This window comes from Scyliorhinus canicula, chromosome 3, assembly GCF_902713615.1.
Source record: "Scyliorhinus canicula chromosome 3, sScyCan1.1, whole genome shotgun sequence".
NCBI lineage: Eukaryota > Metazoa > Chordata > Chondrichthyes > Carcharhiniformes > Scyliorhinidae > Scyliorhinus > Scyliorhinus canicula.
The window spans coordinates 252,696,073-252,723,879 of NC_052148.1; the positions used below are offsets into that span (position 1 = coordinate 252,696,073).

General features: G+C 48.2%; 1 protein-coding gene across 2 annotated transcripts in view; it reads left to right on the forward strand.

The window, feature by feature from the left end:
* LOC119963436 (dihydropyrimidinase-related protein 1-like) overlaps window positions 1–27,807 on the forward strand; it is an 81,336-nt gene that overhangs the window by 28,482 nt on the left and 25,047 nt on the right. For both annotated transcript variants that reach the window (XM_038792563.1, XM_038792564.1), the window contains exons 3-6: window positions 11,607–11,791; window positions 18,906–19,070; window positions 23,026–23,087; window positions 23,799–23,879. In XM_038792563.1, the coding sequence (XP_038648491.1) occupies window positions 11,607–11,791; window positions 18,906–19,070; window positions 23,026–23,087; window positions 23,799–23,879 (493 nt within the window). The remainder of the gene's footprint in view (window positions 1–11,606; window positions 11,792–18,905; window positions 19,071–23,025; window positions 23,088–23,798; window positions 23,880–27,807) is intronic.

A 27,807-nucleotide genomic window follows, 5' to 3' on the forward strand; every position in this document is an offset into this window, starting at 1 on the left:
TTCAAAAGGCGGCTACATTTACAAATGACCATCAGAATTTAAAGCATAAACCATAGCACTTGGGAAGTTGGGGGGGGGGGGGGGGGGGGGGGTGGAGAGGGTGGATGGGATCAAAAGCTATGGGGAGAAAGCTGAATTAGGCTATTGAGTTGGATGATCAGCCATAATCGTGATGAATGGTGTAGCAGGCTCAAAGGGCCAAAAGGCCTCCTCCAGCTCCTATCTTCCACATATCTATGTATGTAACATCGATAAATGTGAGGTATTACATTTTGGTAGGAAGAATACGGATATCACTTCTGACTAGGAAGGCAGAAAAGTGGCAGATGGAATTTAACCCTGGATTGTGTGAAGTGATACACGTTTTGGAAGGAGTGATGTGACAAGGAAGTATTCAATGAATGGTCTGACACTGGGAAGTTCCGAGGAACAAAGGGACCTTGACGTATTTGCCCATGGATATTTGAAGGCAGAAGGGCAGGTTAATAGGGTGGTGAAAAGGCATATTGGACACTTGCCTTTAGCAATCGAGGCATAATTACAAAAGCAGGGAGGTCATGTTGGAGTTGTATAGAACTTTAGAGAGGCCACAGCTGGAGTACTGTGTGCATTTCTGGTCGCCACATTATAGGAAGGATGTGATTGCATTGGAGGGGGTGCAGAGGTTTATTCAACAGGATATTGCCTGGGATGGAACATTTAAGTTATGAAGAAAAGAGGACTTCCGGTGGCGGCTGTGAAGGAATAGGTCGCACATTTGGTGGCTCCCACTCGGGTCGGAACTTTGGACAATTTCCCCCGATTTTTTGTTGGACTTGATTCAGTAAATCGATGGTAGAGGTAACTGTGGAGTGGATTCCTACAGTGGTGCATGGAGAGGCGGACTAGAAGTGCTTGCAAAGGAAGAAATAGACGAACAGAGAAGGCTTGGGCTGAAGCTGCAGCTGGAGAAAGCATGGCGGATGACCGGAGTCCTGGCTTGTCGACCCAGCGGTCGATGGAGCAGCTGATGCAGGTTATTCAGGAGGGCTTCGCCAAGCAGAAAGAGGAATGCTTGGACCCGATTAAGGAATCGATTGTGCGACTGGAACTTAGACTGGATGCCCAAGACCGGGCAATCCAGAATGTAGAGAAGGTGCTGGCTGAGCAGGAGGAACATCAAACTGCGGTGGAGTTGGAGGTGGGGATGCTGAGAGACCAGCAGAAGAAGCTCCTGGAGAAGGTGGAGGACCTAGAGAATAGGTCCTGCCGGCAGAACTTGAGAATTGTCGATCTCCCGGAGGTGTCCGAAGGAGCGGACACTGGGGCATACATAGTGGGCATGTTCAAGAAGTTACTGGGGGATGGGACGATATCCCGACCCTTGGAGGTGGACAGGACTCACAGAGCGCTCGCGAGGAAGCCGCCTGTGTGCGACCTCCCGAGGGCAGTGGTGGTGAGATTCCACAGGTACTTGGACAAGGAGCGTATTTTATGGTGGGCCAGGCAGACACGGAGTTGTAAATGGGACAACAGTATCCTGCGGATCTATAAGGTTCTGAGTGCGGATGTAGCCAGGTGAAGAGCGGGGTTCAATCAGATAATGTCGCCCCTTTTTAAGAAAAAGGTGAAGTTTGGACTGCTGTATCCGGCCCGTCTTTGGGTGACATATGAGGAGCAACATTTTTACTTTGAGTCGCCCGAGGAAGCGATAGACTCCGCTAGAAGGAAAGGGCTGGTGGTGGACTGAGGGCTTCGCTGCAGCCCTCATGTTTAAAAAAGTTTCTTGTTTTTGGACGTTACCTGTAATGCCTTCTGTATTGATTTGGGGCCTGTTGCAGAGCTGTGTGAGTTAAAGTTTACATTTGCACTGATGGGGCATGGAGGTGTGTTTGTTAGATGTTGGACCTTCCGTTTGATCTTTTCTTTGCTTTTCGTGTTTTTTTTCCGGGCAATTGTGTCGGGATTGTTTTTCTTTTGAATATGTGTGTCCGAGCAAGGGGGAGGGAACAATAGGTGGGAGAATGTCTGGCACCATGGGCTGGGGTCACCAAGCTAGCTGGGTGGGCTAGCTCACGGAAGCGTAGTGGGAGGTGAGCAGATGTTATGCTTGTTGAAGGGGTTGGTTTACATAGCGCTGTTACTGGGGGGGAAGTGGTCTGCTGACGGGGGAGGGGCTGGAGACTGGCCCAGGAAAGGTAATGGCTGACCGGCGAAGTGGGGGGGGGGGGGGGGGGGGAGCAATGAGCCCCCCAACTAGGCTGATCACATAGAATGTGAGAGGGCTAAATGGGCCGGTTAAGAGGGCACGCATTCACGCATTTGAGGGGACTGAAGACGGACGTTGCAATGTTACAGGAGACGCAATTTAGAGTAGCTGATCAGATTAGATTAAGGATTAGATTAAGGAAGGGATGGGTCTGACATGTTTTTCACTCGGGGCTGGACTCGAAGACTAGAGGGGTCGCAATCCTGATTAATAAGCAAGTGCTATTTGAGGCAGGAAGAATTGTTGCCGATGTGGGAGGTCGGTGCATTGTGGTTAGTGGGAAGCTGGAGGGGTTGCCGGTGGTACTAGTGAATGTGTACGCGCCAAATTGGGATGATGTGGAGTTTATAAAGAGGATGTTGGGGAAGATCCCGGACCTGGATTCGCACAAGCTGGTCATGGGACGGGGCTTTAACACAGTTATCGACCCTGGGTTAGACCGATCAAGCTCAAGGACGGGCAGGGTGTCAGCAATGGCGAAGGAGCTAACTGGGTTCATGGAGAACATGGGGGGGGGGGGGGGGGGGGGGGTGTGGACCCATGGAGATTTGGGCAGCCGAGAGTGAAGGAATTCTCCTTTGATTCACATGTGCATGAAGTGTACTCCCGGATTGACTTTTTTATTTTGAACAGGGCTCTACTGACAGGGGTGGTGGACACGGGGTATTCGGCAATCACGATCTCAGATCATGCCCCAAACGTAGTTGACCTGCAGGTTAGCAAGGAGAGTAGGCAATGTCCGCACTGGAGGCTGGACTTGGGACTTTTAGCTGATGAAGAGGTTTGCGAGCGGCTGAGAAAATGTATTCAGAACTACCTGGAAGTCAATGACATGGGTGCAGTTTTGGCGGCAGTGGGCTGGGAGGCATTGAAGGCGGGTGGTAAGAGGGGAGCTGATCTCGATACAGGCCCACAGGGAGAAGGCAGACAGAGCAGAGATGGACCGACTGATAAAGGAGATATGAAAAAATGAAAAATGAAAATCGCTTATTGTCACGAGTAGGCTTCAATGAAGTTACTGTGAAAAGTCCCTAGTCACCACATTCCAGCGCCTGTCCGGGGAGGCTGGTACGGGAATTGTAGATATTGTAGGTCGACAGGAGGTATGCGGAGACCCCAGAGGCAGGGCTTCTAAGGGAGCGACGGAGGCTACAGGCGGAGTTCGGCTTGTTAACTACAGGGAGGGCGGAGAGCAGCTGAGGAAGGCGAGGGCGGCGATCTATGAACAAGGGGAGAAGGCCAGCAGAATGCTTGCGCAGCAGCTTAGAAAGAGCGAGGCAGCCAGGGAGACAAGGAAAGTAAAGGACGGAGATGGGAACCTGGTCGGAGATTCAGCAGGGGTTAATGAGGCCTTCAAGGAGTTTTACAGTAGTTTGTATGAGTCGGAACCCCCAGCTGGGCCGGAGGGAATGAGGCACTTTTTAGAGGGGCTGAATTTCCTGAAGGTGGGAAGAAGGGCTGGGGGGCCCGATCGGGTTGAAGAAAATAGCAGAGGGATGGAAGGCCATGCAGTAGGGTAAAGCCTAGGGGTCAGACGGGTATCCAGTAGAGTTCTATAAAAATTTCTCTGGGATATTGGGGTTGCTGTGATGAGGACATTCAATGAGGCAAGGGACCGTGGGGTGCTTCCCTCGACAATGTCACAGGCCACTATCTCATTGATCCTGAAGCGGGACAAGGAGCTATGCGGGTCCTACAGGCCGATATCCTGACTAAATGTGGACGGCAAACTGTTGTTGGCAAAAATCTTGTCCTCTAGGATTGAAGACTACTTTCCGGACGTGATTGGGGAGGACCAGAAGGGATTTGTTAAGGATAGGCAGTTGGTGGCCAACATAAGAAGGTTGTTAAATGTGATTCTGATACCCCCAGAAGGTAGGGATGCGGAGGTAATGGTCGCAATGGACGCAGAGAAGGCTTTTGATCGGGTGGAATGGGAATGTCTGTGGGAGGTACTAGGGTGCTTTGGAATTGGGCGGGGCTTTATTGACCAGGTCAGGCTGTTGTATCAGGCTCCTGTTCCGAGCGTACGGATGAACAGGTCAACATCGGACTATTTCAGGCTGCATTGGGGGACGGGACAGGGATGCCCCCTGTCCCCACTGCTGTTTGTGCTGGCCATTGAGCCGCTGGCAATTGCGTTGAGAGCCTCAAGGAGCTGGAAGAGGTTGATCGGGGGGGAGGGGAGTGAAACACAGAGTCTCGCTATAAACGGCAGCACGGTAGCATTGTGGATAGCACAATTGCTTCACAGCTCCAGGGTCCCAGGTTCGATTCCGGCTTGGGTCACTGCCTGTGCGGAGTTCGCACATCCTCCCCGTGTGTGTGTGGGTTTCCTCCGGGTGCTCCGGTTTCCTGCCACAGTCCAAAGATGTGCAGGTTAGGTGGATTGGCCATGATAAATTGCCCTTAGTGTCCAAAATTTCCCTTAGTGTTGGGTGGGGTTACTGGGTTATGGGGATAGGGTGAAGGTGTTGACCTTGGGTAGGGTGCTCTTTCCAAGATTCGATGGGCTGAATGGCCTCCTTCTGCACTGCAAATTCTATGATAATCTATACACAGACGATCTGCTCCTGTATATTTCGGACCCACTCGAGGGGATGGTAGAAATTATGAGGGTTCTGGGGGAATTTGGCTGGTTTTCGGGATACAAACTAAATATGGGGAAAAGTGAGATGTTTGTGGACCAAGCAAGGGGGCAGGAGAGGCGATTGGGGGAGCTGCCGTTTAGGGTGGTAGTAGGAAGCTTTCGATACCTAGGCATCCAGATGGCACGGGAATGGGAACGGCTACACAAGTTAAATTTGGTCCCATTAGTAGATCAAATGAAGGATGATTTTCAAAGGTGGGACGTGCTTCCGTTGTCACTGGCTGGGAGGGTGCAGACAGTGAAAATGACGATCCTCCCGAGATTCCTGCTTGTGTTTCAGTGTCTCCCCATCTTTATTCCACGGTCCTTTGGTAAATGGGTCAATAAGGTGATCACTGACTTTGTATGCGCGGGTAAGACCCCGCGAGTAAAAAAGGGGATGCTGGAGCGGAGCCATGGGGAGGGCGGGCTGGCACTGCCGAACTTTAGTAATTATTATTGGGCGGTGCCGTCATGACCACGGCATGAGATGCACGTTTGGGGCTTGTGGGGGGCCTAGAGGGGAGTGAGCACCACGACCGTGCTCGGGAGAGTACTGGCCCGCGATCGGTGCCCACCGATTGTCGGGCCGGCGTCTCAATGGGACGCACTGCTTTCCCTCCGTCGCCCCGCAAGATCAAGCCGCCACGTCTTCCGGGGCAGCGGAGGGGAAGACGGCAACCGCGCATGCGCAGGTTGGAGCCGGCCAACCTGCGCATGGGCGGCTGACGTCATTAGGCGTGTCGGCAGCGTCATTCTCGGCGCGCCGGGCCTTGACGCCAGCGACAAGGCCCCGCAGCCGGGTTTCCCGGCATGGCCCTCCTAGCCCCCCGGCGGGGGGAGAATATGGGGCCAGGAGAGGCCTCCGATGCCGTCGTGGACCTCTCCGGGTTTCAAGACGGCGTTGGGGCTTTGGGAGAATTCCGCCCTATGACTCTAAAAGCAGGGAGGTTATGTTGCAGCTGCATAAGGTGTAGGTGAGGTCATACCTGAAGTACTGTGTACAGTTTTGGTCTCCTTACTTAAGAAAGGATGTTCTGGCACATGAGGGTGTGCAGAGGAGATTCACTAGGTTGATTCCAGAGTTGAGATGATTAGCTTACAAGAATATACTAAGTAAACTGGGTCTATATTCATTGGAATTTGGAAGAATGAGAGGGAATCTTATCGAAACATATGGGCTGGGATTCTCCCCTACCCGGCGGGGCGGGGGGTCCCGGCAGGACGGAGTGGAGAATTCCGCACCTTAGGGGCAAAGCCCTCACATTGAGGGGCTAGGCCCGCGCCGGAGTGGCTCCCGCTCCGCCAGCCGGCGCGAATGGCCTTTGGCGCCCCGCCAGCCGGGGCCGAAAGGCAGTCCGCGCATGCGCCGGTGCATCAGTGGCTGCTGACGTCACACCAGTGCATGCGCAGAGGAGGGGGTCTCTTCTGTCCCCGCCATGATGAAGGCCATGGCGGGGCGGAAGAAAAAGAGTGCCCCCACGGCACAGGCCCGCCCGCCGATCGGTGGGCCCCGATCGCCGGCCAGGTCACCGTGGGGGTACCCCCTGGGGTCAGATCGCCCCCCCCCCCAGGACCGCCGCGGGGGGCCCGCCGACCGGCGTGGCGCAATTCCTGCCCCCACTGACTCTCGGGGGGACGGAGAATTTGGGACACCGTCGGGGGCGGGATTGACGCGGCCCCGGGTTCGGAGAATTCCGTCCATGAAATTATAAAGGGAATAGGTAGGATAGAAGCAGGGAGGTTGTTTCCACTGGCGGGTGAAACTAGAACTAGTGGTCATAACCTCAAAATAAGGGCTGCATGCATGGTGGCGCAGTGGTTAGCATTGCTGCCTCATGGTGCCGAGGTTCCAGGTTCAAATCCCAGCCCTGGGTCACTGCCTGTGTGGAGTTTGCACCTTTTCTGCCTGTCTGCGTGGATTTCACCCCCACAACCCAACGATGGGCAGGTTAGGTGGATTGGCCAAGCTAAATTGCCCCTTAATTGGAAAAAAAATAATTGGGTTATCTAAATTTATTTTAAAAAATAAAATTAAAATAACCTCAAAATAAGGGGGTGCAAATTTAGGAGTGAGTTGAGGAGGAACTTCTTCACCCAAAGGGCCATGAATCTGGAATTCCCTGCCCAGTGAAGCAGTTGAGGCTCCCTCATTCAATGTTTTTAAGGCAAAGGTAGATAGATTTTTGAACAGTAAAGTTACAGTGAGTGGGCGGGTAAGTGGAGAATGAGTCCACAGAAAGATCAGCCATTGAATGGTGGAGCAGGCTCGAGGGGCCAGATGGCCTACCCCTGCTCCTAGTTCTTATGTTCTGATTATGTTCTCATGAGTCGTTCAGTTTGTCTCCTGAAGGTACTGATACTGACAGGGATAGTTGAAGAGTTTTTCTGGTTCCTCCTCACAAGTGACCAGTCTTCATTCAGGAGCCGAAACACTGAGCATGAGAGATTTATTCGGTTGAACCTGATCTTTTTTAATCTCCATCTCTAATACCCAGGCAAGTATATTTCCAGCACCTGGATCTGCACAGTAATCAGAACCCGCCACTTTGGTTGATTTTTTGTTTGTAGCTTTTCTGAGAGGAGCAATGTTGATCAGCTACCTCAGTATAGCTCACCCAATAGGAAAGAACAGTTTCTACCACTATTCATATTTCCCAGTTATACTGGTGTTCTATTTCATGGTATACAAGACCAGTTCAGGCCAGTATTCCGGTTTTCCAGTTTTTACTGTGGTTCCATTTTAAGATACACAAGACCAGTTCGGACTGATATTCTTATGTCCCAGTTTTTACTATATTTTAAGTCTTGGCCTGAATTTGAACTATTTTTAAAGTAATTTATTCAGGTGCGCTTACATAAAGCTGGTGATTAGTAGGGCACAGTGTGTAGTGATAGGGGGGCAGGAATCTTTCACTGGTGGTAAGCTAGTAGGAGTGGATTAGCTGATCATTGCAGGAGCTGCCCGATTTCCACCCCATTGGATATTCTCTGGGCAAGTATCACCTGCACCAGATTGCAGCAAGGCAAAAATGACTCGCTTGAAGGTCAGTGTATAACTCCCCACATCTTGGCTGTGACATCAAGGGATGATGCCAATTGAACTCCATGGCCGCGATCCTCCCAAAGGGGAACAAAATCTCATAATGAGCTTGTTTAGCCGTGTGTTTCCCAGAGCACGCAGAGCAGAGAAACACATGGCTATTCAATGCAAATCATTTTATAGCAGGGGCCTGAACGGGAAACGTGCGGCCGATGCCGCGCATTGCCCCATTTTGTACAGTGGGGAGCACCATTCTGAGGCCCCCGAGGCAATCCCCAACCTCCCCCCCCCTCAGCCTGAACGCACTATGGGAGGGTCCCTGGCCCCCTCCGGCCCGATCATGCGTGCACAACAGATGCCAGCCTGGCACCTTGGCAGTGCCCATGCAAGCTGGCAATGCCACTTGGGCACTTTGGCAGTGCCAGTCTGGTACCCAGGTGACACTGCCAGGGTTCCCAGGTGGCACCAGCAGTGCCAGGGCACCACCCTGCCCAAAGGGTATGCAGCTGGGGGCCACAGATCCCCTGGGACGCCCCTGTGACTACCATTCCATCTGGTTCCCATTTGTGGGGACCAGTGCTAAACGGCACTTGCCCATGGACCCCGAGGCAAAGGGGATGAATCCCAAAGTCTTGGGTATCTCAGGAATCTGCACATTAGAGTGAGACTAGCTGTCTCGTTCTAATGTGCAGATTTGCCAAAAATGAGGCGGGATTCACATCGCAACTTCTCGCGAGATTGCATTGGATCTCGCGAGGTGTCGCGAGCCGGGTAGATCCCGGGAGTGGGGTCACCCGACTTTTATCGGCCATGCTGTGCCGAGCTGCTTTTCCAGCGCAGCATAGCCAGTGGATTGCGCCCTATGTATTCTTTCAGAGGGAGAAAAAATGGAAGGTGCTTATCGACATGTCCAGTAATGTGCATCTTAATTTGCTATGATGCCATCTTTGCAGTATTGCATAATGTTCAGGGCAATAACACCAAATGGAGGTGGGTGGGGGGGGGGGGGGGGGGTTTAATGGGGTTATGCTGGCTTACCTTCTCCTGCCCATTTTGTATAATTTGTTTTAAACCCACGTGGTTCAGTTGGTTACACTTAAGTTTTGAAGTTTGTAATTTGAAAAAAAAAGATCCAAACCATCACATTGGCTATTCCCCAAATTATAAATGTTACCGGTAATTTAGAACCTATTGGGCAGACTTCAGTCTGCATATTAATGTACAAATATGCTGAATTCTGCCTTGAGCAGAGAGCAGGGTGTGCAAAGTCGAAGAACTGAATGCTCGTACAGTACTTAACATCAAATCAACGTTACTGAAAAGCTGGTCAGCTGGAGCTGAGGCTGATTTGACGGAAGGATGAGATGTGGTTTGGGAGACACTTTGCCTTTTTCTCGGCCTCGAGGAGATTCTCTCTACCAAGGCCTGGTGACTCCTCGCAGATCGGGTGCAATTGTGACCATCTGCCCAATCTTCCCCCACCCCCAGCTTTCAGGCCCCCACTTTTTGTGACCCGCCTTACACCCCCCCCCCCCCCCCCCAAACCTGGCAAGGCTCCCCCCCAAACCCAACCCCTGGCAGTGCCAATCTGACAATTGGGAACCATGACAGTGCCAGATTGGCAACCTGGCCGTACCCCTGGTACCTTGGCAGTGTCCAGGTGGCAGGCTGGAAGTGCCAATGTGTCCCGCTGACAGGGGAGTGCCAGGTTATCACCCTGCCCTGTCCTCGACCACCTGGGTGTTTACAATGGCCTGGGAGACCCTCCAGGTGCCGTTACGACTGGTCCACGTTTGTGTGGACAGATTTTTTTTCAAAAAATATACTTTATTCATAAAATCTATAATCAACATGACAGGACATTTCGAATTGTCTTTCCTGTACATTTCCATCAGAGGTACACATTCACTTGTCTTTCTTCCATTCAATTGGGATGACATTACACACATATCCCTCTTTACGTTTCAATTTTCTCTTAAATATTTACATTGTCATGTTTCTTTAATACATTGGAGTGTTAATTACCCACCCCTCGGTGTACATTTGCTGGTAACACCTTACACAGTGGTCTTTCCCCATTGCGCCTTGGCGGCAGCTGCCCCAAGCTTGAGTGCGTCCCTCAGCACGTAGTCCTGGACCTTGGAATGTGCCAGTCTGCAACACTCGGTCGAGGACAGTTCTTTGCACTGGAAGATCAGCAAGTTACGGGCAGACCAAAGAGCGTCTCTCACCGAGTTGATGACCTTCCAGCAGCAGTTGGACAGGTACTCAACGGCATCCTGGTGAGGTCTCCCAGGCACAGCCAGGGAGTCCTGTGCGCCGGGTGAATTCAATGAACGCAGATTTAAATGAGCATAATGTCTTATTTAAATCTGCAGATCTAGATCGTCTGCAGTGAAGGCAGGATCCAGATAGTGACACCCTGCGAGATTCCGTTGAACCTGACGAAACATTTCAAGCGTCGCGAATTTTGCGAGAGGCCTCTCGTGGGATTCAACGGCTTTGTCCTGACACCAAGTCGGGCACAACAAGGCTGCTGGATTGCACCCCCTGCTCTTTCTGTGCATTTTCTGTCTGCGCTTCTCGACGTACTCTTGTCATATTTGTAATGTCAGCTCTTTCCCAATGTAAGTTTCTGTGCCCACTTTTATAATGTTACTCATCTATGTAAATAAGTCAATCCACACATACAGTCACTGATCACTGACTTTCATTGAATCATCGAATGCCTACAGTGCAGAAGGAGGCCATTTAGCCCATCGAGTCTGCACTCTCTGAAAGAGCACTCCAGTCAAGTCCACTTCCTCACCCTATTCCTATAACCCTTTAATCTAACCTACACATCCCTGGACAATAAGGGACGTTATCATAGCCAATCCACCTGACCTGCACATCTTTGGACGATACGAGGAAACTGCAGCACCCGGAGGAAACCCACACAGACAGGGAAAGTGAAAACTCCACATGGTTTGTGCCCAGGTTATGAACATCTTTACATTCCCTCCATGAGGATTTTAAGAGGCATCACCCAATTCACCATCTTGTTTTTTTTGTTTTCGATAAGTTTTAAATTTTAAGTTTGCAATATTTTTAAAATTTAAATCCTTATCCCTGATTAACCCCTTTCAGCCTCACGGCTCCATTCACCCTTAAAAATGTAGCAAATGTTTAGCTCCTCGTCCTTGACGTTCATGGGCAGCTCCTTTGACAAACTGCTTCATGCAAAATGAAACTTGTAATATAAGGCTTTTGCAGTTCATTGATGCACATTTAATGTTTTGAATTATTTTGTTACTGAACACTGAACTCCTAAGTGTCCGCCTGTCACTCCACTGACTCCCTGTCTGACCATTCTCTTGGTTCTTCATTCCTGTTCCATCCTGCTCTTGGCCTGATATTTGGAAAGTCTTTTGCGTTCATGTCTGCTGCTAAAGAAATCCCCAGAATGTGATGTAGTCTACACTCTTGACACCAACAGTCCTTGGCACTGCACCCCAGTATTATATTGCTGGTTGGGCTAAGAACATGACTGGCAAAAGAATTTCTTCGGAACGAAGTTCGGAAGAAACCTAACAATTGCATCTTTCTTTAAGTCAAAATGATACCATTTGTCAACTGATTATTTATTGATGTTTATCCTTGAAAGGGCTGGTTTGTGTAATCTGTGATTTTTTTTTATCACACAGACAAATTGGGGTCAATCTAAATGTCCCCACTGGTGTAAAAACCATTGAGGCAAATGGCAGGATGGTTATCCCAGGAGGAATTGATGCAAACACCTACCTGCTGAAACCCTACATGAACACCACAAGTGTAGATGACTTCTTTCAAGGAACAAAGGCGGCCCTGGCAGGAGGAACCACCATGATAAGTAAGAGATGTACTTGATCCACGCCAACCCCCCCTACTCACTTCCAATGTATTAGGGCATCACTGTGTCAGTGCACGGCCCTGAAATGGGAACTCCCTGTTCAGTGAATTACTGATGCAGGTTAATACAATACAACAGCCAAATCAGTTGTCTTTGCTGTAATGTATGGTACATATGCTGCTGCACTTAACGATATTCCTTTCAATCAAGTTTACGAGATAGAACCATAGCATTTTTGTCAGCGAATCGTGAATTGACGACAAGGTGAATTATTAAGCTGTGGTTGGAGCCAGGTGCCAATTTCTCCAATTAGAATAGTTTTTGGTGTTAATTCGGGTGAAAGATGATCAGAATTTTTTTCTATGTCATTCAAAGCTAATACTGCCTCATTGCCTTTCTTTTCATTTATTTCCCTCGCTGCTTTTTTTTTTTGGCACTACTTTATTCCTGTATTTTCCAATTCTTGATTTTTCATTAAGGCTGGAAGAATGAGAGAAAAAAAATGGCCTGTCACTACCCAATTGTCACTATGTTCTGCAAATTATAACACAAATGGTTTCTACAGCTCTTTGCCTCTCTTGGTTACAGTAGAAATGTGCCATAATGATGAATGGATTTCAGAGTCCTGCACCGTGAAGGCAGACTGTGTCGATTGTGTCACTGCAAGGACACCATCCAAATCAAAGCACTGGGGAGCGAGCAGAACTCCAGCAAAACACAGAGTTATTCTGCCAGCTCCCGACACACACCACCTTCCTGAAAGATCCCCCCTTCACCCAACCAAAATGTTCAGTCCCTGCTGTATGTATTCTGATGTGCGGTTGGGAGTATTGAACTGCAAAGGAAATGATGAAATATGATGTGTTATCTATCATTTCAATGCTGGAGGTAGTAGATGCCTATTTGGCTCTGAAATCCAGAGCGGCTACATGGTAGCACAGTGGTTAGCACTATTGCTTCACTGCTCCAGGGTCCCAGATTCGATTCCCGGTTTGGGTCACTGTCCGTGCGGAGTTTGCACGTTCTCCCCGTGTCTGCGTGAGTTTCCTCCGGGTGCTCCGGTTTCCTACCACAGTCCAAAGATGTGCAGGTTAGGTGGATTGGCCATGCTAAATTGCCCTTAGTGTCCTAAAAGGTTAGGTGGGGTTACTGGGTTACGGGGATAGGGTGGAGATGTGGGCTTAAGTGGGGTACTGTTTCCAAGGACCGGTGCAGACTTGATGGGCCGAATGGCCTCCTTCTGCACTGTAGATTCGATGATTCTATGAAACCTGCTGGGTATGTGGGGCAAGCCAAAGAAATGCCCGCCTGCCCCTCCAATGCCAAGCTACACAAATATTAAGTTAATGATATGGTTTACCCTGTTCTCTTTCAATTCCACCTTGTGAGGGCATGGGGCCCTCGAAAGATAAAACGTGTGAATTTCTCACCGCGTTCCTGCCCACTTCTCACCTATCTCCCATATTACAGAGAGTGGGGAAGGGGTCAGGCTACCCATTCTTCCTTTGGGCCTATTTCGCCACTGCTACTATTTTGTCTGTGGCAGGAGGAGGCAGAGGCCAGCCAGGTGGCCCGGGAGCTTTCATTGTGCGAGCTGCTGTTTGGAAGGAAGGAATGTCCTGTGTGACTATCAGAGGCACCAACATTTCCCCCTCAAAAACAAGACCAAGAGAGGCCGGGGCCCGGGGGGTGTGGAGGGCTGTGGGGGTGGAGAATTAAAGGGGGGGAGAATATGAGGCCGTGCTACGGTATGGCAACTAGGCCTGTCCAAAAGCCACAACTTACATTGGAGTCCATGCTCCTCCCCTTCTTCTTCCGGATTGCCTGTAATCCCAGCAGTCACCATGGGCTGGATTCTCCCAAAATGAGACTATGTTCCCACGCCGGCATAAAAACGGTGGAGTTTTACTCCCGAAATTCCGATAAACAGTTGAACTAATTCAATGCCCTGCAGGGGGCTAACAGGGACCCGGAGTAAATCACGCAGCTTTAGCTGCGGGTACGGGCTCCCGCACTTCCGGTTTGGAGTCCGCACATGCGCACGGAGGTGGCCTCCAGCGGCCAGGCCGAGCTCCATGGCGAACTCGGACCGCGAAGCCACACAGAGAAAAGAAACCCCCGCGCCGATCGGCCGCGCTCCTGAGCCTGAAAGCGTGCAGATTTAATCCCCGGCCGCCTATAAGGCCCGATTATGGCGTGAAAGTAGATTCTCTGCCACCGCGCCGGCCACTATTTCGGCCCGGGGCTGCAGAGAATCCAGCCCCATTTCTTTAATCTGGCACTGCTGGGGTTACAGAACAGCTGGCCAATCTGATTGGCTGGCAGCTCTCTAAGGTGAGATTTCCTCCCAGGTGGAGTTCGGAATCTCACCCTGAAACAGTTGAGGCTAAACCCAGTATAAAATGGCTTCCGGGCAGCCCTGACCTGAGTGGGCAAGCTGACGACTGACCTTTCAGCCTGGGGAGCAGAGAGTACAGCATATCTCAGCTGCCACAGCCTCGCCCAAGGCTTGGAGGTAGGCAGACTCTCAAACTTTCAGCCGACAGCTTCCTCATGATGAAAGAGTTCTGGTAGAATACTGCTGCCTCACAGCACTCGGTAACTAGGTGACAGTGTGGAGTTTGCACGTTCTCCCCGTGTCTGCGTAGGTTTCCTCCAGGTGCTGCACTGTCCTCCCACAGCCCAAAGATGCGCAGGTAGATTGGGTTACAGGGACATGACGGGGGAGTGGGCCTAAATAGGGTGCACTTGGTAGGGTCTGTGCAGACTCAATGACTGAATGGCCTCCTGCACTGTTGGGATCCTATGGATTTTACAATGTTATCACAGTGGGAACGGGGATAACCATTGGATGTCTATCCTCTCAGAGGATGCACCATTGTTATGTGGGAGTTGCCAGAATGTGCTGCTATGACATGAGACCGGGGAGGTTCTTCATAGGTGATCAATGTGATGTTTATTACATTTAATGGTTCTAACACTTGTGACTTATCTCTACTCGTCCCTCTGTTCACCTGTGCCCACTATGTGAGTATATTTTCTTTGCCTTCCCCACGCTATGTCTATGTCCTGCTATGTCTAGATGTATCCCCAGGTTGAGGCAGCCTGCTGACTGCCTGGCCCTGTTGCCTAAGATGACCTTGGCAAACGTCTCCTGGATGGCTGGGACTTGAGGGTTCGGGCATGCGTTCAGGCAGCATGGGTGTTGTAGTGATGCCCTAGCTGTGAGGTGCTCACCAGTGAGTGACTCAGAAGCCTGCCTGCTCCTTATTCCCATTAAGGTGTGAGCATCTGTATTGGTGGAGGTTGCGGTTGACAGATGTGACTCCTCTTCAATGCTCATCTCCAAGATGTCTCCCTCAGAGCTGCTCTGGTCTGTAGTCTCCAGACGGCAAAAGGATGGTCCGGAGTGTTCAACTGATTGACCTGTAAAGGAAGCGAGATGGTATTAGAATCCCTACAGTGCAGAAGGCGGCCTTTCAGCCCAGCGAGTCTGCATCGACTCTCTGAAAGAGCACTCCACCCAGGCCCACACCCCGGCTCCATCCCCACAACCGAGGTCGCCACAGACAAGGCGTGAAAATTGTGAAAAAAGTGGCTGAATATCCAGATACCTTTCTCGGAATTCCCTCAGGTTTTCTCACTGCAACCGGTACTTTGAAAAACTATCAGCAAACTTCGCCCATTGTTTTTTGATCCTTTAGCCAGTTTTACATCTAAGCTGTTGCTGCAGACTTTATTTCACAGGCTTCAATTTTGTCGCCAAACCTAATATTTTCAATGTTATCAAACAGCATTTGTAATACACAACATCAGCTACACTGCCCTCATCCAGTCTCTCTCTTACCTCATCAAAAACCGAAATCAGGTCAATCAAACATGATTTGCCTTTAATAAATCCTGGTCGGCTCTTCTTTATTAGTCCATCTTTGGCCAAGTAGCTGTCAATTTTCCTCAGATGGGATGCATCCTAGGAGGTGCTAGAAGTAAAGGTAGAAATCTCCCAATCCTCTTAGATATTCCCCAGATTACTGTTGTTAAAATTTTGCTAAACTGACCGAGCAGAATGTTACGGTCTCCGCCTTGGCCCCTCCCCACTTCACCCACCCTCTCGTCCGTGTCACCCACCCTGACTGGTTTTAAGGCAGAGCGTGATGGCAGTGGGCTCATAAAATGCAGTGCGTGACCTCCCTGCTACCAATTAATGGTCACTTAAGTGCTTCATCCTGCCCCAGCCGCTATTGGGCCATGGGGAGCCCACAACAAGTGTGTAGCCCAGCAGCTTTATCTGCATGGACTGGCATCAGGCAAGGGAGTAGAAACTCCTTTGGGGATCCTCTGTGCCCATGGGAGGCACCAACACCCCTAAGGTCATACACCCCACCCCCTTTCACATTAATCTTCCCCCACCCCTCGCCTCAAGCTCAGTCCTCTAACCCCCTTAGCCCCTTTGCTGGGTCGATCAATATCCTGGACACATCGTCACGTAGGCATCCATTAGCTCCTCTTCTTTGGGGACCACCTTAAGTCCCAGTAGGAGCCATTGGTCAAACGAGGCAATATTGGGACCACAGAGCTGCTGGCCACCTGATTTGCCTGCAGTTCTCTAAGGCATAACCTCTTCACCAGAAGGAGGCAAAAGTCCCCCTCTTAGCCCAGTTAGCCTTACAGAAAGGTAAATGGCTGTGAGGTACCCCATAGTCCCGTGAGGGCAGGAAACTCTGCCATCCAAAAAATCCTACCCATTGGTCTGTAACTGCCGAGGTTATTCTTCTTCCCATTTTGCACAATGGCATAATATTTGCAATCCTCTAATCCTTTGCCATAATTTCTGTATCTAAGAGGATTGGGAAATTTCTACCTCTACTTCTGACAGCTCCTAGGATCCATCCCATCTGGAGCTGGGTGATTTCTCCACTTTAAGTACTGCCTACCACTCCAATCCTTCCTCTTTATCTATCTAGAGTACCAGTATCCTGGTAACCTCTTCCTTGGTAAACACCGACATAAACAACTTGCATAGCACCTCAGCCATACCTCCTGCTACGAACAATCAATTTCAGTTTTGGCCTGAAATAAGCCTCGCCACTGCACTGGCAACACTTTCACTGTTAATGTGCCTGTAGAAGAACTTTCGATTCCCTTTAATGTTATCCACCAGTCTTTACTTTTAATGTATCCTTGCCTATCTAATTTCTTTCTTTAAACATTTTAATATCAACCTGTTCCTCCCTCGAATTACCAAGCTGGCCCTGCCCTCTGTCCATCCCATTTCTCTGATTCAACCTGCTCTCTAACTCCTTCATCATTCACGGAACCCTGACTTTGGTTCCTCTCTCTCTCCCATATGGTGCCACCTCCTCTTGAATGGATGCCCATTTCTCCAGTACATTTCTGCCTGCTGGTCTTTTACTGGAGCAAGACTTATCCTCAATTCAGTGAAATTATCCCATCTCCAGTTAAGCATTTTTAATCTATATTGCTCCTTTTCCCTAACTAATCTAAACATTACGGTGTTATGATCACTATTACCGAGATGATCTCAAAGTGTGGTATTCACCATTTGACTTGCTGGAACTTGCAATCCAGGAAACATTCAGCCACTGACTGGATACTGCCTGAGAGGTAGGCCAAGATTGAGATTGAAGGATTCATTGAGGATGAGTGTTGGCATGTCCACCACGGATGGGGTGAAAAATGTACAAATACTACCTGGGGAGCAATCTCAGCTATTTGCTTTGTTCCTTCGAGCAGAAAAGAATAAAGGCAGCCACGGTATCCATTAGTTCCTCTTCTTTGGGGACCACCGTCAGTCCTCAGAAGGGGCTATTGTTCAAACCTGGAAATATTGGCGCTACAGATCTGCTGACCACCTGATTTACCTGGAGTTCCCCAAGGCGGGGAAGTCTAGGCATTCTCCCACATTCCACCCTCTGTAAACTTGAGGTCATCCAAAACTCTGCTGCCTGTGCCTTAACTTGTACAAATTCCTGTTCACCTCTCACCCCTCTGCTCGATTACCTACAATGGCTCCCGGTCAATAAATATCTTGATTTGAAAATCCTCACCCTTGTTATCAAATCCCTCCAAAACCTCACTCCTCTCTATCTCTGTAATCTCATCCGGCCCACAGCCCTCTGAATTATCTGTGCTCCTCTAATTCTGGCTTCAATAACGTTCTAAAGTTGATTCACTCCACCTTTGGTGGTCGCGTCCTCAGTTTCCTAGGCCTTAAGCTCTGGAACACTCCTTCACTTCTCCACCGTGCCTTCTTATTCTAAAAATTACTTCATAAACCCTATCTCTTGGCCCAAATTTTTGATCATCTGACTTAATATTCCCTTATGTGGTTCATTCTAAAGCACCTTGGGATGGTTTATTACGTTAAAGTCACTATACAAATGTAAGTTGTTAATCTCTCAAAAGCTAAAATATGGCAAACCATAGTTTGGTTGCACGGACGTTCTAGATTGTTCTGAAAGATATTCTTCAAATAGAAAGAAATAATGCACCACTAAACAGCTGGATTACAATGCAAGATGCTGCTAGGTGTAACTTTCATTTGAACCTCCCGTGTTTCTCTACTGATGCGTGCACTATTTAAACTTTCAATGATATATTTATCATCATTATATTTCCATTTAATCACCAATTTGAGTTCTTCAGATAATTTCTAATGTCTCCAAAACATGGCGGGGAGGAGGAGGAGTTTTCCAGCTCATCCCACCGGTGGAGTTTTCCAGCCCTGCGAGAGTCAATGGTATTTTGAACAACATGGCGCATTTTGCGGCCCCGCCCCCGCTGCCGTAAAATTCCGTCCATCGTTCTTTCGGTACACGACTGTGTGCCCTTCAAAATTTTCTGGGAATTGATTTTTCAATCGTGAATACTCCAAACTAAGTGAAATGAACTAATTTCTGTTTGACTGGAATCAATGTGGGAGATGATGCTTTGACATTTCCAAGGTCAGCCCGCCACGGCAGCCATATTGATGTGTCCTATAACGGGTATCCACTGACCTATATTCAGCGGTACTGATTTGTGAATCCTTTTAGAATCTGTGTCACCGAATTTGTTAACCTCTTGACTGATATATAAATGTTTTGTTTTGTAGTTGATCACGTTGTACCAGAGAAGAACGCTACTCTGCTGACAGCTTTTGAAAAATGGCACGAGGCAGCAGATAACCGCTCCTGCTGTGACTACTCCCTGCATGTGGACATTCCTCAGTGGAATGAGGGTGTCAAAGAAGAGTTGGAGATCTTGGTGCAAGAGAAAGGTCATTATGCTTCAAATAATATAACTGCTTGTGAGTCCAGGCGTGGGAATTGACATGGGCCAGGCTTCAGAAACTCCAAAGTGTATTATGAAGTTCACCTGACCTCTAACTTTTATGTTGAATTTGGCTAGGATGAACACAAAAACCTTTGCTGCAGGTGTGATTCATCAGACTTCCTTGACTCTTTAATCAAAACAATGTTTATTCTAAGAACGTAGTTAACATAAAAAATATATATATAGATAGTATATACACTTTTTATCAATTACAAATATAAAGACACCACACAGCTACAGTAATCTATGTATAACACTTAATTAATTCCCCCTTAGCTGTTCCAATTCAATGACAAAAACCTTGTTTCAAAGGTGTGGCCCAGCACACTGTACTCTCACTTGAATGGGACTGGTCCTTTCCCTGAGCTTCTGATGCAGTCTCAAACAGCAGATTCAAACTCCTTCCAGAAATTAGCTATAACTATAAAGTTACCAGGGCAGTTAGCCACAACGTTTTTACTGGAACTGCTTTTAAAATGAAAACATAGAAAGACAGGAAAAAACACTTCTTTCTCCTTCTGCAGTCCACAGAAGACAAACTGAAACTGAAACTGAAACCCCCTCTCACCTTACAGCCACAGCCCAATGTGCTACAAGTCACATGATAAGAGACTGAACCTTTCTTAAAGGGACACACACATGACAGAATGAACGGCTGGGAAAAGGCTCAGGACTGGGTGGGGAAAAGGAGCCGGGGTGTGTGACGGGTCTGAGCCAAGGTTTGCAGAGAGCTGGAGATGCAGCCAGTGAGTAATAGGAAAGCTTGGTGCTGCAGAGCAAGTGAATAACAGCATTGTGCTGGCAGAGTTAAAGTTCATGCTTACTGTCCAATTTTCCTTCGTTGCTCAGTAAGTATTAAATTCTCATTGCACAGAAAGGAAACTGATTGATTTCTCTATCATGTCTCACTGGTTATCACTAACAGTAAAAAAAAACTGGAGCAGAAAGAAAAAATATTATTTTTGTACTATTGCAGTTTTCTTTTTGAAATGGGCACAATTTAATGGCCTCGACATGTCCGACTGGCTGACGCAATGAGGCGATGCAGGATTTGTGACGCTTGAAACTCCGTCCGAGGTCTAACAGATTCAACATATTTAAGTGAGCCATTAGGCGTACTGATTATCCAGAGGCACTGGAATCAATGCCCACTCCTGGTAGACCTCACCATGGCACCATTTAACCATTGCTTGTCGGGAAAACGTGGACCAGGTGTGACAGCAGTTGGGAGGCATTCTCCCAGGCCATCAAAGGCCCTGGTGCACAGGCATTTGGCAGAGGTGGTACCCTGGCACTCCAGGCACCCAGGAATATCCAGCCTGGCACCTTGGCATTGTCACCATGCACCCTGGCAGTGTCACTTTGGCACTGCCGAGGTGCCCGGGTGGCACTACCAGGCTGGCAGCACCAAGGTGCCTGGATGTCAGGTTGCCTGTGCCAGGGATCAGGCCTGGGGGTGCCCTGTCCTTAAGAGTTGGGGTGAGGGGGGGGGCTCAAGGACCCCCTAAGAGGTACGTTTGAGCAGTGGGGTGTCCAGAGGCCACGGTCGGTATTCTGAGGGGGTCAAACAATCAGGGGGGGGCGTTTAAAAATGGCGCACCGATCTGTTCCTGCACTGAAGATCCAAGCTCGCATATGCAGGAAATGAGGTAACTGCGAACTCGGCGGGGTATTCCTTGCTGAGGCCAAAATAAAATGACAGAGTATCGTTAGATAGCGGCGTTATTCTCAGTGCTGCAGCTTAAATCACGCCCAATATAATCACTGTCCTATAAGTTTGGAACTTTCTCTCCCAGAATGCTGTTGATTCTTGGATAATTGAAACCTTCAAGACAAAACAAATAGGTCTTTGTTAGGTAAGAATATCAAGGAAAAAAGGTGGGCTCATGGAATTGAAGGTCTAGACCATACCTGATCTATACAAATAGTGGACCTGGCCCAATAGGCTAACTGCCTGCTCCTTTTTCTAAATATCTCCCTCTATCCTCACTTTGATTTTGCAGTGCGATTCCTCATTCTAATTGTCTTTTTATGTGATTATCAGCCTCCATTGAAACTGACCGAAAAGCACGACAACCGGTCAATGACGTGAGGCCGCGCTCCTGTGATCTACTTGGCTCGCTACGCTTCGCAAGATCTAATGTTGCAATGTGATGCCCGCCAATTGTGGGCAGATCATCTTTTGGCAAATCTGCATATTAGAATGAGACAGCTAGTCTCACTCTAAAATGCAGTTCTCTGAGGTAACTGAGGTGTTGATATCTAACATCTTCACCTCGGAAACCTCAGCCAAGCGCCGTTCAGTGCTGGTCTCCTCAAATGGGGACCAAGCGGAATGGCACGGGGGGGGGTCACCCAGAGCATCAGAGGCTCCCAGGTACTACTCCTCTGGGCAGGTAGGCATCATGGCATCGCCAGTCTGGCACTGCCAAGGTGCCTGGGGGGGAACCCCCTTATATTGAGTTGGAGCTCATGGGCTGCAACGGGAGGTCAAGAGATCGGAACGCCATTTAAAAACGATTAGCCCATCTCTCGCTGCACTGAGGAGGTCCAGTGAGTGGAGCTCCACAGTGCAGACAATAGGGCTGAGTGCAGCCACGGGCACGTGTTCCCCGCTCGGCCCCATATCTAACCAGATGGGCATTGGATAGTGGCCTGTTTCTTGGTGCTGCAAGCGCTGGGAAACACGTGGCCAAACGTGCTCGCCATGGGAGTCTTCCCATTTGGTCAGTTTGAGCCCTAAATTTAATTTCAATGATATGAACTGCTTCTTGAATCTACCCTGCACCTTTATTTCTAACTGATGATAATTGTCCTTGTTAGCTTCATTGTTTAAAAAAAAACTATTTTGTATCTGACCATGGGGCAGGATCTTCCCTGTGGGCTATAGGACCCCGATGCCAGGGTCAAATGGGAGTCAGAACTACGTGGGAAACAGTTCTGAGGAGTGTGTTTTCTCTGAGCTGGCTGATTATTGGCTAAGGGAATAGCTCACCATTCAGGTAGGGAAGACAGGTGGACCCTCGAAGCTGGAGAGCCAGTTGGAGGTCCTCCAGCACGGAAGACGCAGAAGCGTGCCTTTTCAGATGAGAGGGAATGGACTCCTCAAGATGGCGATTCCTTCTCTCCAAGGTTTTTAGCCTTTAAATGAAAAATTCCTCTCAGGCACCAACCATTGTGGTGCAGAGGGAGCCCCACCACAGGACGGCCTCTGGTCACAACCGAGGCCAGGTGGAGTTGGTCTCTTGTCCTAGAAAAGGGAAAGACCATGTAGGTTCTTACATGTGATCACCACCAACTAGAAAATGTATTTGTGTGAGCACAAGTACGAGAAGGGTTGGGTTTCATGGCGATGTTCTCCAACGTCAACATTTACTATCAAAACAAACGCATGAGGAATAATCGCTTGGGTGGGACACTGGAGGCCTGCCTGGGGGTCTGTCCTACAATGGAGAAGTTGACATCTTTAAGAATAGAGAGGAGAAAATCCATGAAGAAAAGATTTTGATTGGGAATTAATTCATGTCATTAGTCAGCTTCTGATTAAAAGACAAATCTTCCAAATTCATCCAACTCTCCCCCACGTGCACGTTTCCCACTGAGGGACACATATTGAAAATTTGGCTGCAGAATTTTCCATTCCTCTGTAGGTGAGCTGAATTCTGCCCAAATTCCTGTTATGTGCTTTTAGTCAAGAAAACATGGTCTGGAAGTGCAAATTTGGATGTTAGACCCCTAAAATGTCCATTTTATGTTAAAAGTAACATAATGTAACTTTAGGTTAATGTTATTGAAATATATCAAACTATATTTACAATATAAATTACAATCAGCTCAGTTAAGTAGCTGGTTAGTGTACCCTGGATCTAAATATAATTTCATTTTCTTTAAAAAAACAGATATTAATTCTTTTCAAGTCTACATGGCGTACAAGGATATGTTCCAGATGACCGACAGTGAGGTAAAGTAGAAGATATGTTTCTTTACATTAATGTATTTGATCCAGGGTCTATCAGTGAGGCTCTACCCAGTTTGACGGGAACCGATAGTGAGAGGATATAATAAAAACAAAAAATGTTGGTAAGTCTGAGCAGGTCTGGCAGCATCTGTGGAGAGAGAAACAAAGTGAACTTTTCAAGTCCATATGACTCTTCTTCAGAGCTGAAGAGGGGTCGAGCAGGTTGAGCAAAATAGAAGGTCAGAAATAGGTGGGAGCCGAAGAGAGATGACAAAGATGTCATGGGCACAAGTCAAAGACTAAAGAAGGTGCTGATAACTGCGTAAATGTACGATAGCAAAACGTATGAATAGCAGAATAAGGGTCAGCACTGCATGAAAGCAAAATGTAAGAACAAGTGACAGGTGATCCTGTTTGTGGGAGGGGGGGGGGGGTGCTGAGGCGGTGAAGGTTGGGGGGGGGTAGAAAGAGATCAAAATGGAGGAGTAAGTTCAAGGTCTGAACCCAGTTATCTATATTACCCATCCAACCTTCAAGCTTCCACTTTACCTCCTGGTTTATCACGAGAGCCAAACTTTGCCATTGCTTTCTCTCCCTTCAGAATGACAGAAGGATATGGATGTTGTCCCTTTGTCAACAAGGAGATAGCATTAACAATACTATGACACTTTTATAAATCATTTTCAGTCATTTGCATTCTTTTGGTATTTACAGCTTTATGAAGCTTTTACTTTCCTAAAAGACCTTGGTGCTGTCATTTTACTTCATGCAGAAAATGGTGACTTGATTGCAGAGGTGAGTAGCTGTTTTTGAATGAACTTGCGTATGGCGGCATCAAGCCTACTTGACTTTGTTTCCTTGCAATCTACTGAGACAGATGGATGGCCTCTCCAGCCATCACTGATTTAAAACTCTCGCTCCCAATCATAGACTTTACCTGAAACATCAGCAGCAAAGATTCTCAGGGCGAGCGAAAATCCACAGGGCAGGCAGGGATGGGTCAGGAGGAGGAGCAGGTCCGGAGCGGGGATAGTAGTGTTCACCAAAATACAATGAGCAAGGGGATGTGACTTTACATAAAGGTTAATGGAGGATGTCTGCACCTCGTCTTCATGCTCAGGCCACAAGTAATAATAATCTTTATTATTATCACAAGTAGGCTTACATTAACACTGCAATGAAGTTACTGTGAAAATCCCCGAGTCACCACATTCCAGCGCCTGTTCGGGTACACTGAGGGAGAATTCAGAATGTCCAAATTAATTAACAGCAGGTCTTTCGGGACTTGTGAGAGGAAACCGGAGCACCCGGAAGAAACCCACAGAGACGCAGGGAGAATGTGCAGACAATGACCCAAGCCGGGAATCGATCCTGGGACCCTGGTGCTGTGAAGCAACAATGCTAACCACTGTGCTACCGTGCCGCCCAGTTGAAGTGCAGAGGAGGGAGATAGTATTGGCTTCATCCTCTGTAAGAACTTTGAACAGTCCTTAGCAGCCCCTTTTGTAAACTTTAGGGTGGGATTCTCCGCCCCGTCGTGCCACGTTTCTGTTTCACCCCGCCGGCGGGATGCTCCATTACGCCGGCTGGTCAATGGGGTTTCCCATTGTGGAGCAACCCCTCGCCGTCGGGAAACCCCCGGGCTGTCGACAAAATGGAGCATCCCGCCGGCAGAGAATCCAGCCCAGAATGTTGAAATAATTTATAGTAAAATAAACTTTCCACTGTTTTGCCAAGGTCCAGGCCACAATGGCCAGGATTTATATAATGGTGGGGTTTCCCCGCCGATGCAGTCTGCCCTGCAGCCATTGAACATTCCAGCAAGAATTAAATGGCTGGACGTGGGAGGAAGTGCCGCCTCAGAGAGCTGCTGGCCAATCAGATTGGCTGGTAGATCTCTAGTCATTGCACTGCAAGAAGCTGCATTGAACAGACAGGGACTGTAAGCACTCGCCATTATAAAAGTCCCAGGATTCCAGGATCAGGTAAGTGTTGGAGGTCCAGGTGGGGAAGGGAGGTAAGATCTGGGGATGGTGGTGCTGATGTTAAAAGGAGACTGCTGATGGTGATGCCCCATGTTCTCGCCCAGGCCTGCACACGGTTACTTTTCGGGCTTCCCCCACTGCCCCTAACCTCTTCCCACCAGCTTGAAAAAGGATGGAAAATGGCCCTTAAGTGATTTATATTTGGCCACTTAAGGGCTTGAATTGGGGCATGAGTGGACTGGAGGGCTGGCCTCGGTCCCAATCATCCAATTGTAAAATTTCAGTGCAGTTGGGGCGGATAGGAGCTAGATTGGAAGGTCATCCCATAATATTTACGGTCACCCCGCCGACAGATGTCCCGGCAGAGGTATATAAAATCCCAGCCACTATTGAAGGGCCACATGGCTGAACCCAGTGCTTCTGTTTTGCACTTTATAAACTTAGCCTCAGCATGCATACCATTCCCATCGATATTCCGGGTATCTGTAAGCTCAAGGAACTGGGGAATCCTGGTGCTGGGATTTGCCAATGCTTATCTCCATCCTTAGCATTGTAAGAGGTTGGAGTCTCAGCCAAAAAAACAGAACCTGTTGAGTATACTCACCATTAGATCTCGTAATGTCCAGTTACTGAATAACTAATGTTAGGAGGCACGGTTTAACCACCGCGTTGCGCCCAGTGTGGATCTGGGTGTGCTGGCCAAAATTGTGATTTGCCGCAGGCGTGCACCAGTTTGCAATCCACACAGCCTGCTCCTGATAGTGAGATCCGGATCGCGCCCAAAACGGTGAGCATACCATTAACCCTCATTTGCATTCATTTCAATCTCATTAGCAAGATTGAAGTTGAATGCAGCAGCCTCCCAAATTACCCGACTCCCCAGCGAGAAATCATGTGGGCGTTGTTTAGTACTTTGGATGAAGCGGCAGTGGATCCTCAGCTCTGTGGCACTGGCCAGCCTCACTGTCAGTGACTGCTCTCGCCTCGGTCAACCCCGCGATCTCCAGGGCCCGTTCCTCATTAGGGGTGAGGATCGGATCTCTGGCATCTCACCTCCCCCCCCCCATCTTGGCCATTTCCCATTCATTACAGGCTATCTTCTTCTGGGGGAAAAGAAAGGACATTGTAAGCCTCATGCTTGATGTGTCTGGGGGGTCTATCGCGTTTAAAAGCAGCTTTGTCTTGTTAGCGGCGATAAGCTGAGGTACGAGTCCGGCGAATCAGGTGGCGAGGCAACCAGTAATAGTGAGAATTTTGTGGGGGCTCATTCATGGCACCAAGTGCTGTTGAATATGGGCTGCGATCTTGCCAATGTGGCCATCGAGAAACACCCCCTCCCAAACCTGCCCAAAATGACACTTAGAAATGTTTCCGTTGAATCGTGCCCACGATCTCAGTAGAAACCAGTAATGTTTTATCATTTTTTGAAATCTGAAACCCCTGGAATTCATTGAAAGAATGAAGCCACAAGGTAGAGTGTTAAAACCAATGAATTGTACTACACAAAAATCAAAGAACATGAATACTAATAACGCTTTAGCTTAAATATTCAAAGTTCAGTGGGCACAGTTACTTCTACTCAAAATTGAACTTCTTACCTCAGATTTCCAATTTGACTTCCACCCCAAAAAACTCCAGTCAGGTACTTTTCAGAAATTGGAAGCTTACGCACTTGGTCTGAGTAGTGTTCCAAAGATTTCTGTAACGGTTGAGATTTTTCTGACCTTCCACTTACTTTTTGCAATGTTTGCGCTTTAAACCTCCTCCAACTATCCCACAGTTGTAGACTCCCATTTCAACACAGGTATTGCTATTGACTTTTGTTAGCCACCTCTGTTCAGAACTCTCCTGGCTCCAATCTTCTTTGACTCTGAAGGCCTGCCTATTGGAGGTTTCTCTCTCTCTCCCTCTTCACTTGGCTCTCCCAAAAGTTAAACTCACAGTTAATAGAACCCTTTGGTTATCAATGGGTTTTAAACTCTTTCAGCCAGCACAAATAATTTCAGTTGAATTCTGTTGAAAGAGTTGTCCCCCACACCAGCTTGCTCTAAATTAAACTGCTCGAAAGATTTGTTCCCTGCAATAGGTTTCTTGTTTGCCCTTTGTTTTTTTATTGTTTAGCTCCCAGGCAGTTTGGTCATTTGACCAGTTCCTGGAACAAACTGCTTTTTACAAGAAATCATCTTCCTTAAAGGAACCATCAAACCAACATAAAATATAGATTCTCCCTCCCCACCCCCGACCCCACAAAAGCACATAGGTCTTCCTTCTTATTAATAACATATGCTGAAGTGACAATGCTGGGGAATAAGCAATTTTAAAAAATCTTTACATTCTAAAGATTATATAACCATAATTGAAAATAAGACAAACAGAACATTTACTTTGGATACTGTAGCAATTTACATACAAACAGTAAACTTACTTTAACGGGAGGGTTTCGGTCATAAAAAGTGTTTGGCAAATTTTGTTTTAACAGAAAGAGGCAAAACTTAATGGTCAGATTACAATTACACCAAAGCAAAAGACCAGTTTTGACTTGATATATAAAGCCGCACCAACAGAAAAATGCTGCAAAGAGTCAGCAGATCAGGCAACATCTTTGGAAAGAGACACATAGGATTAACATTTCAGGTGCATGGAAAAAACAAGGAAGAGCAGAGTGACTGTATAAGAGACACTGCTGATTGTTGTTTTTGTCTAATAGAAAAAAAGGCACGATGCCTGGACATGTTCCT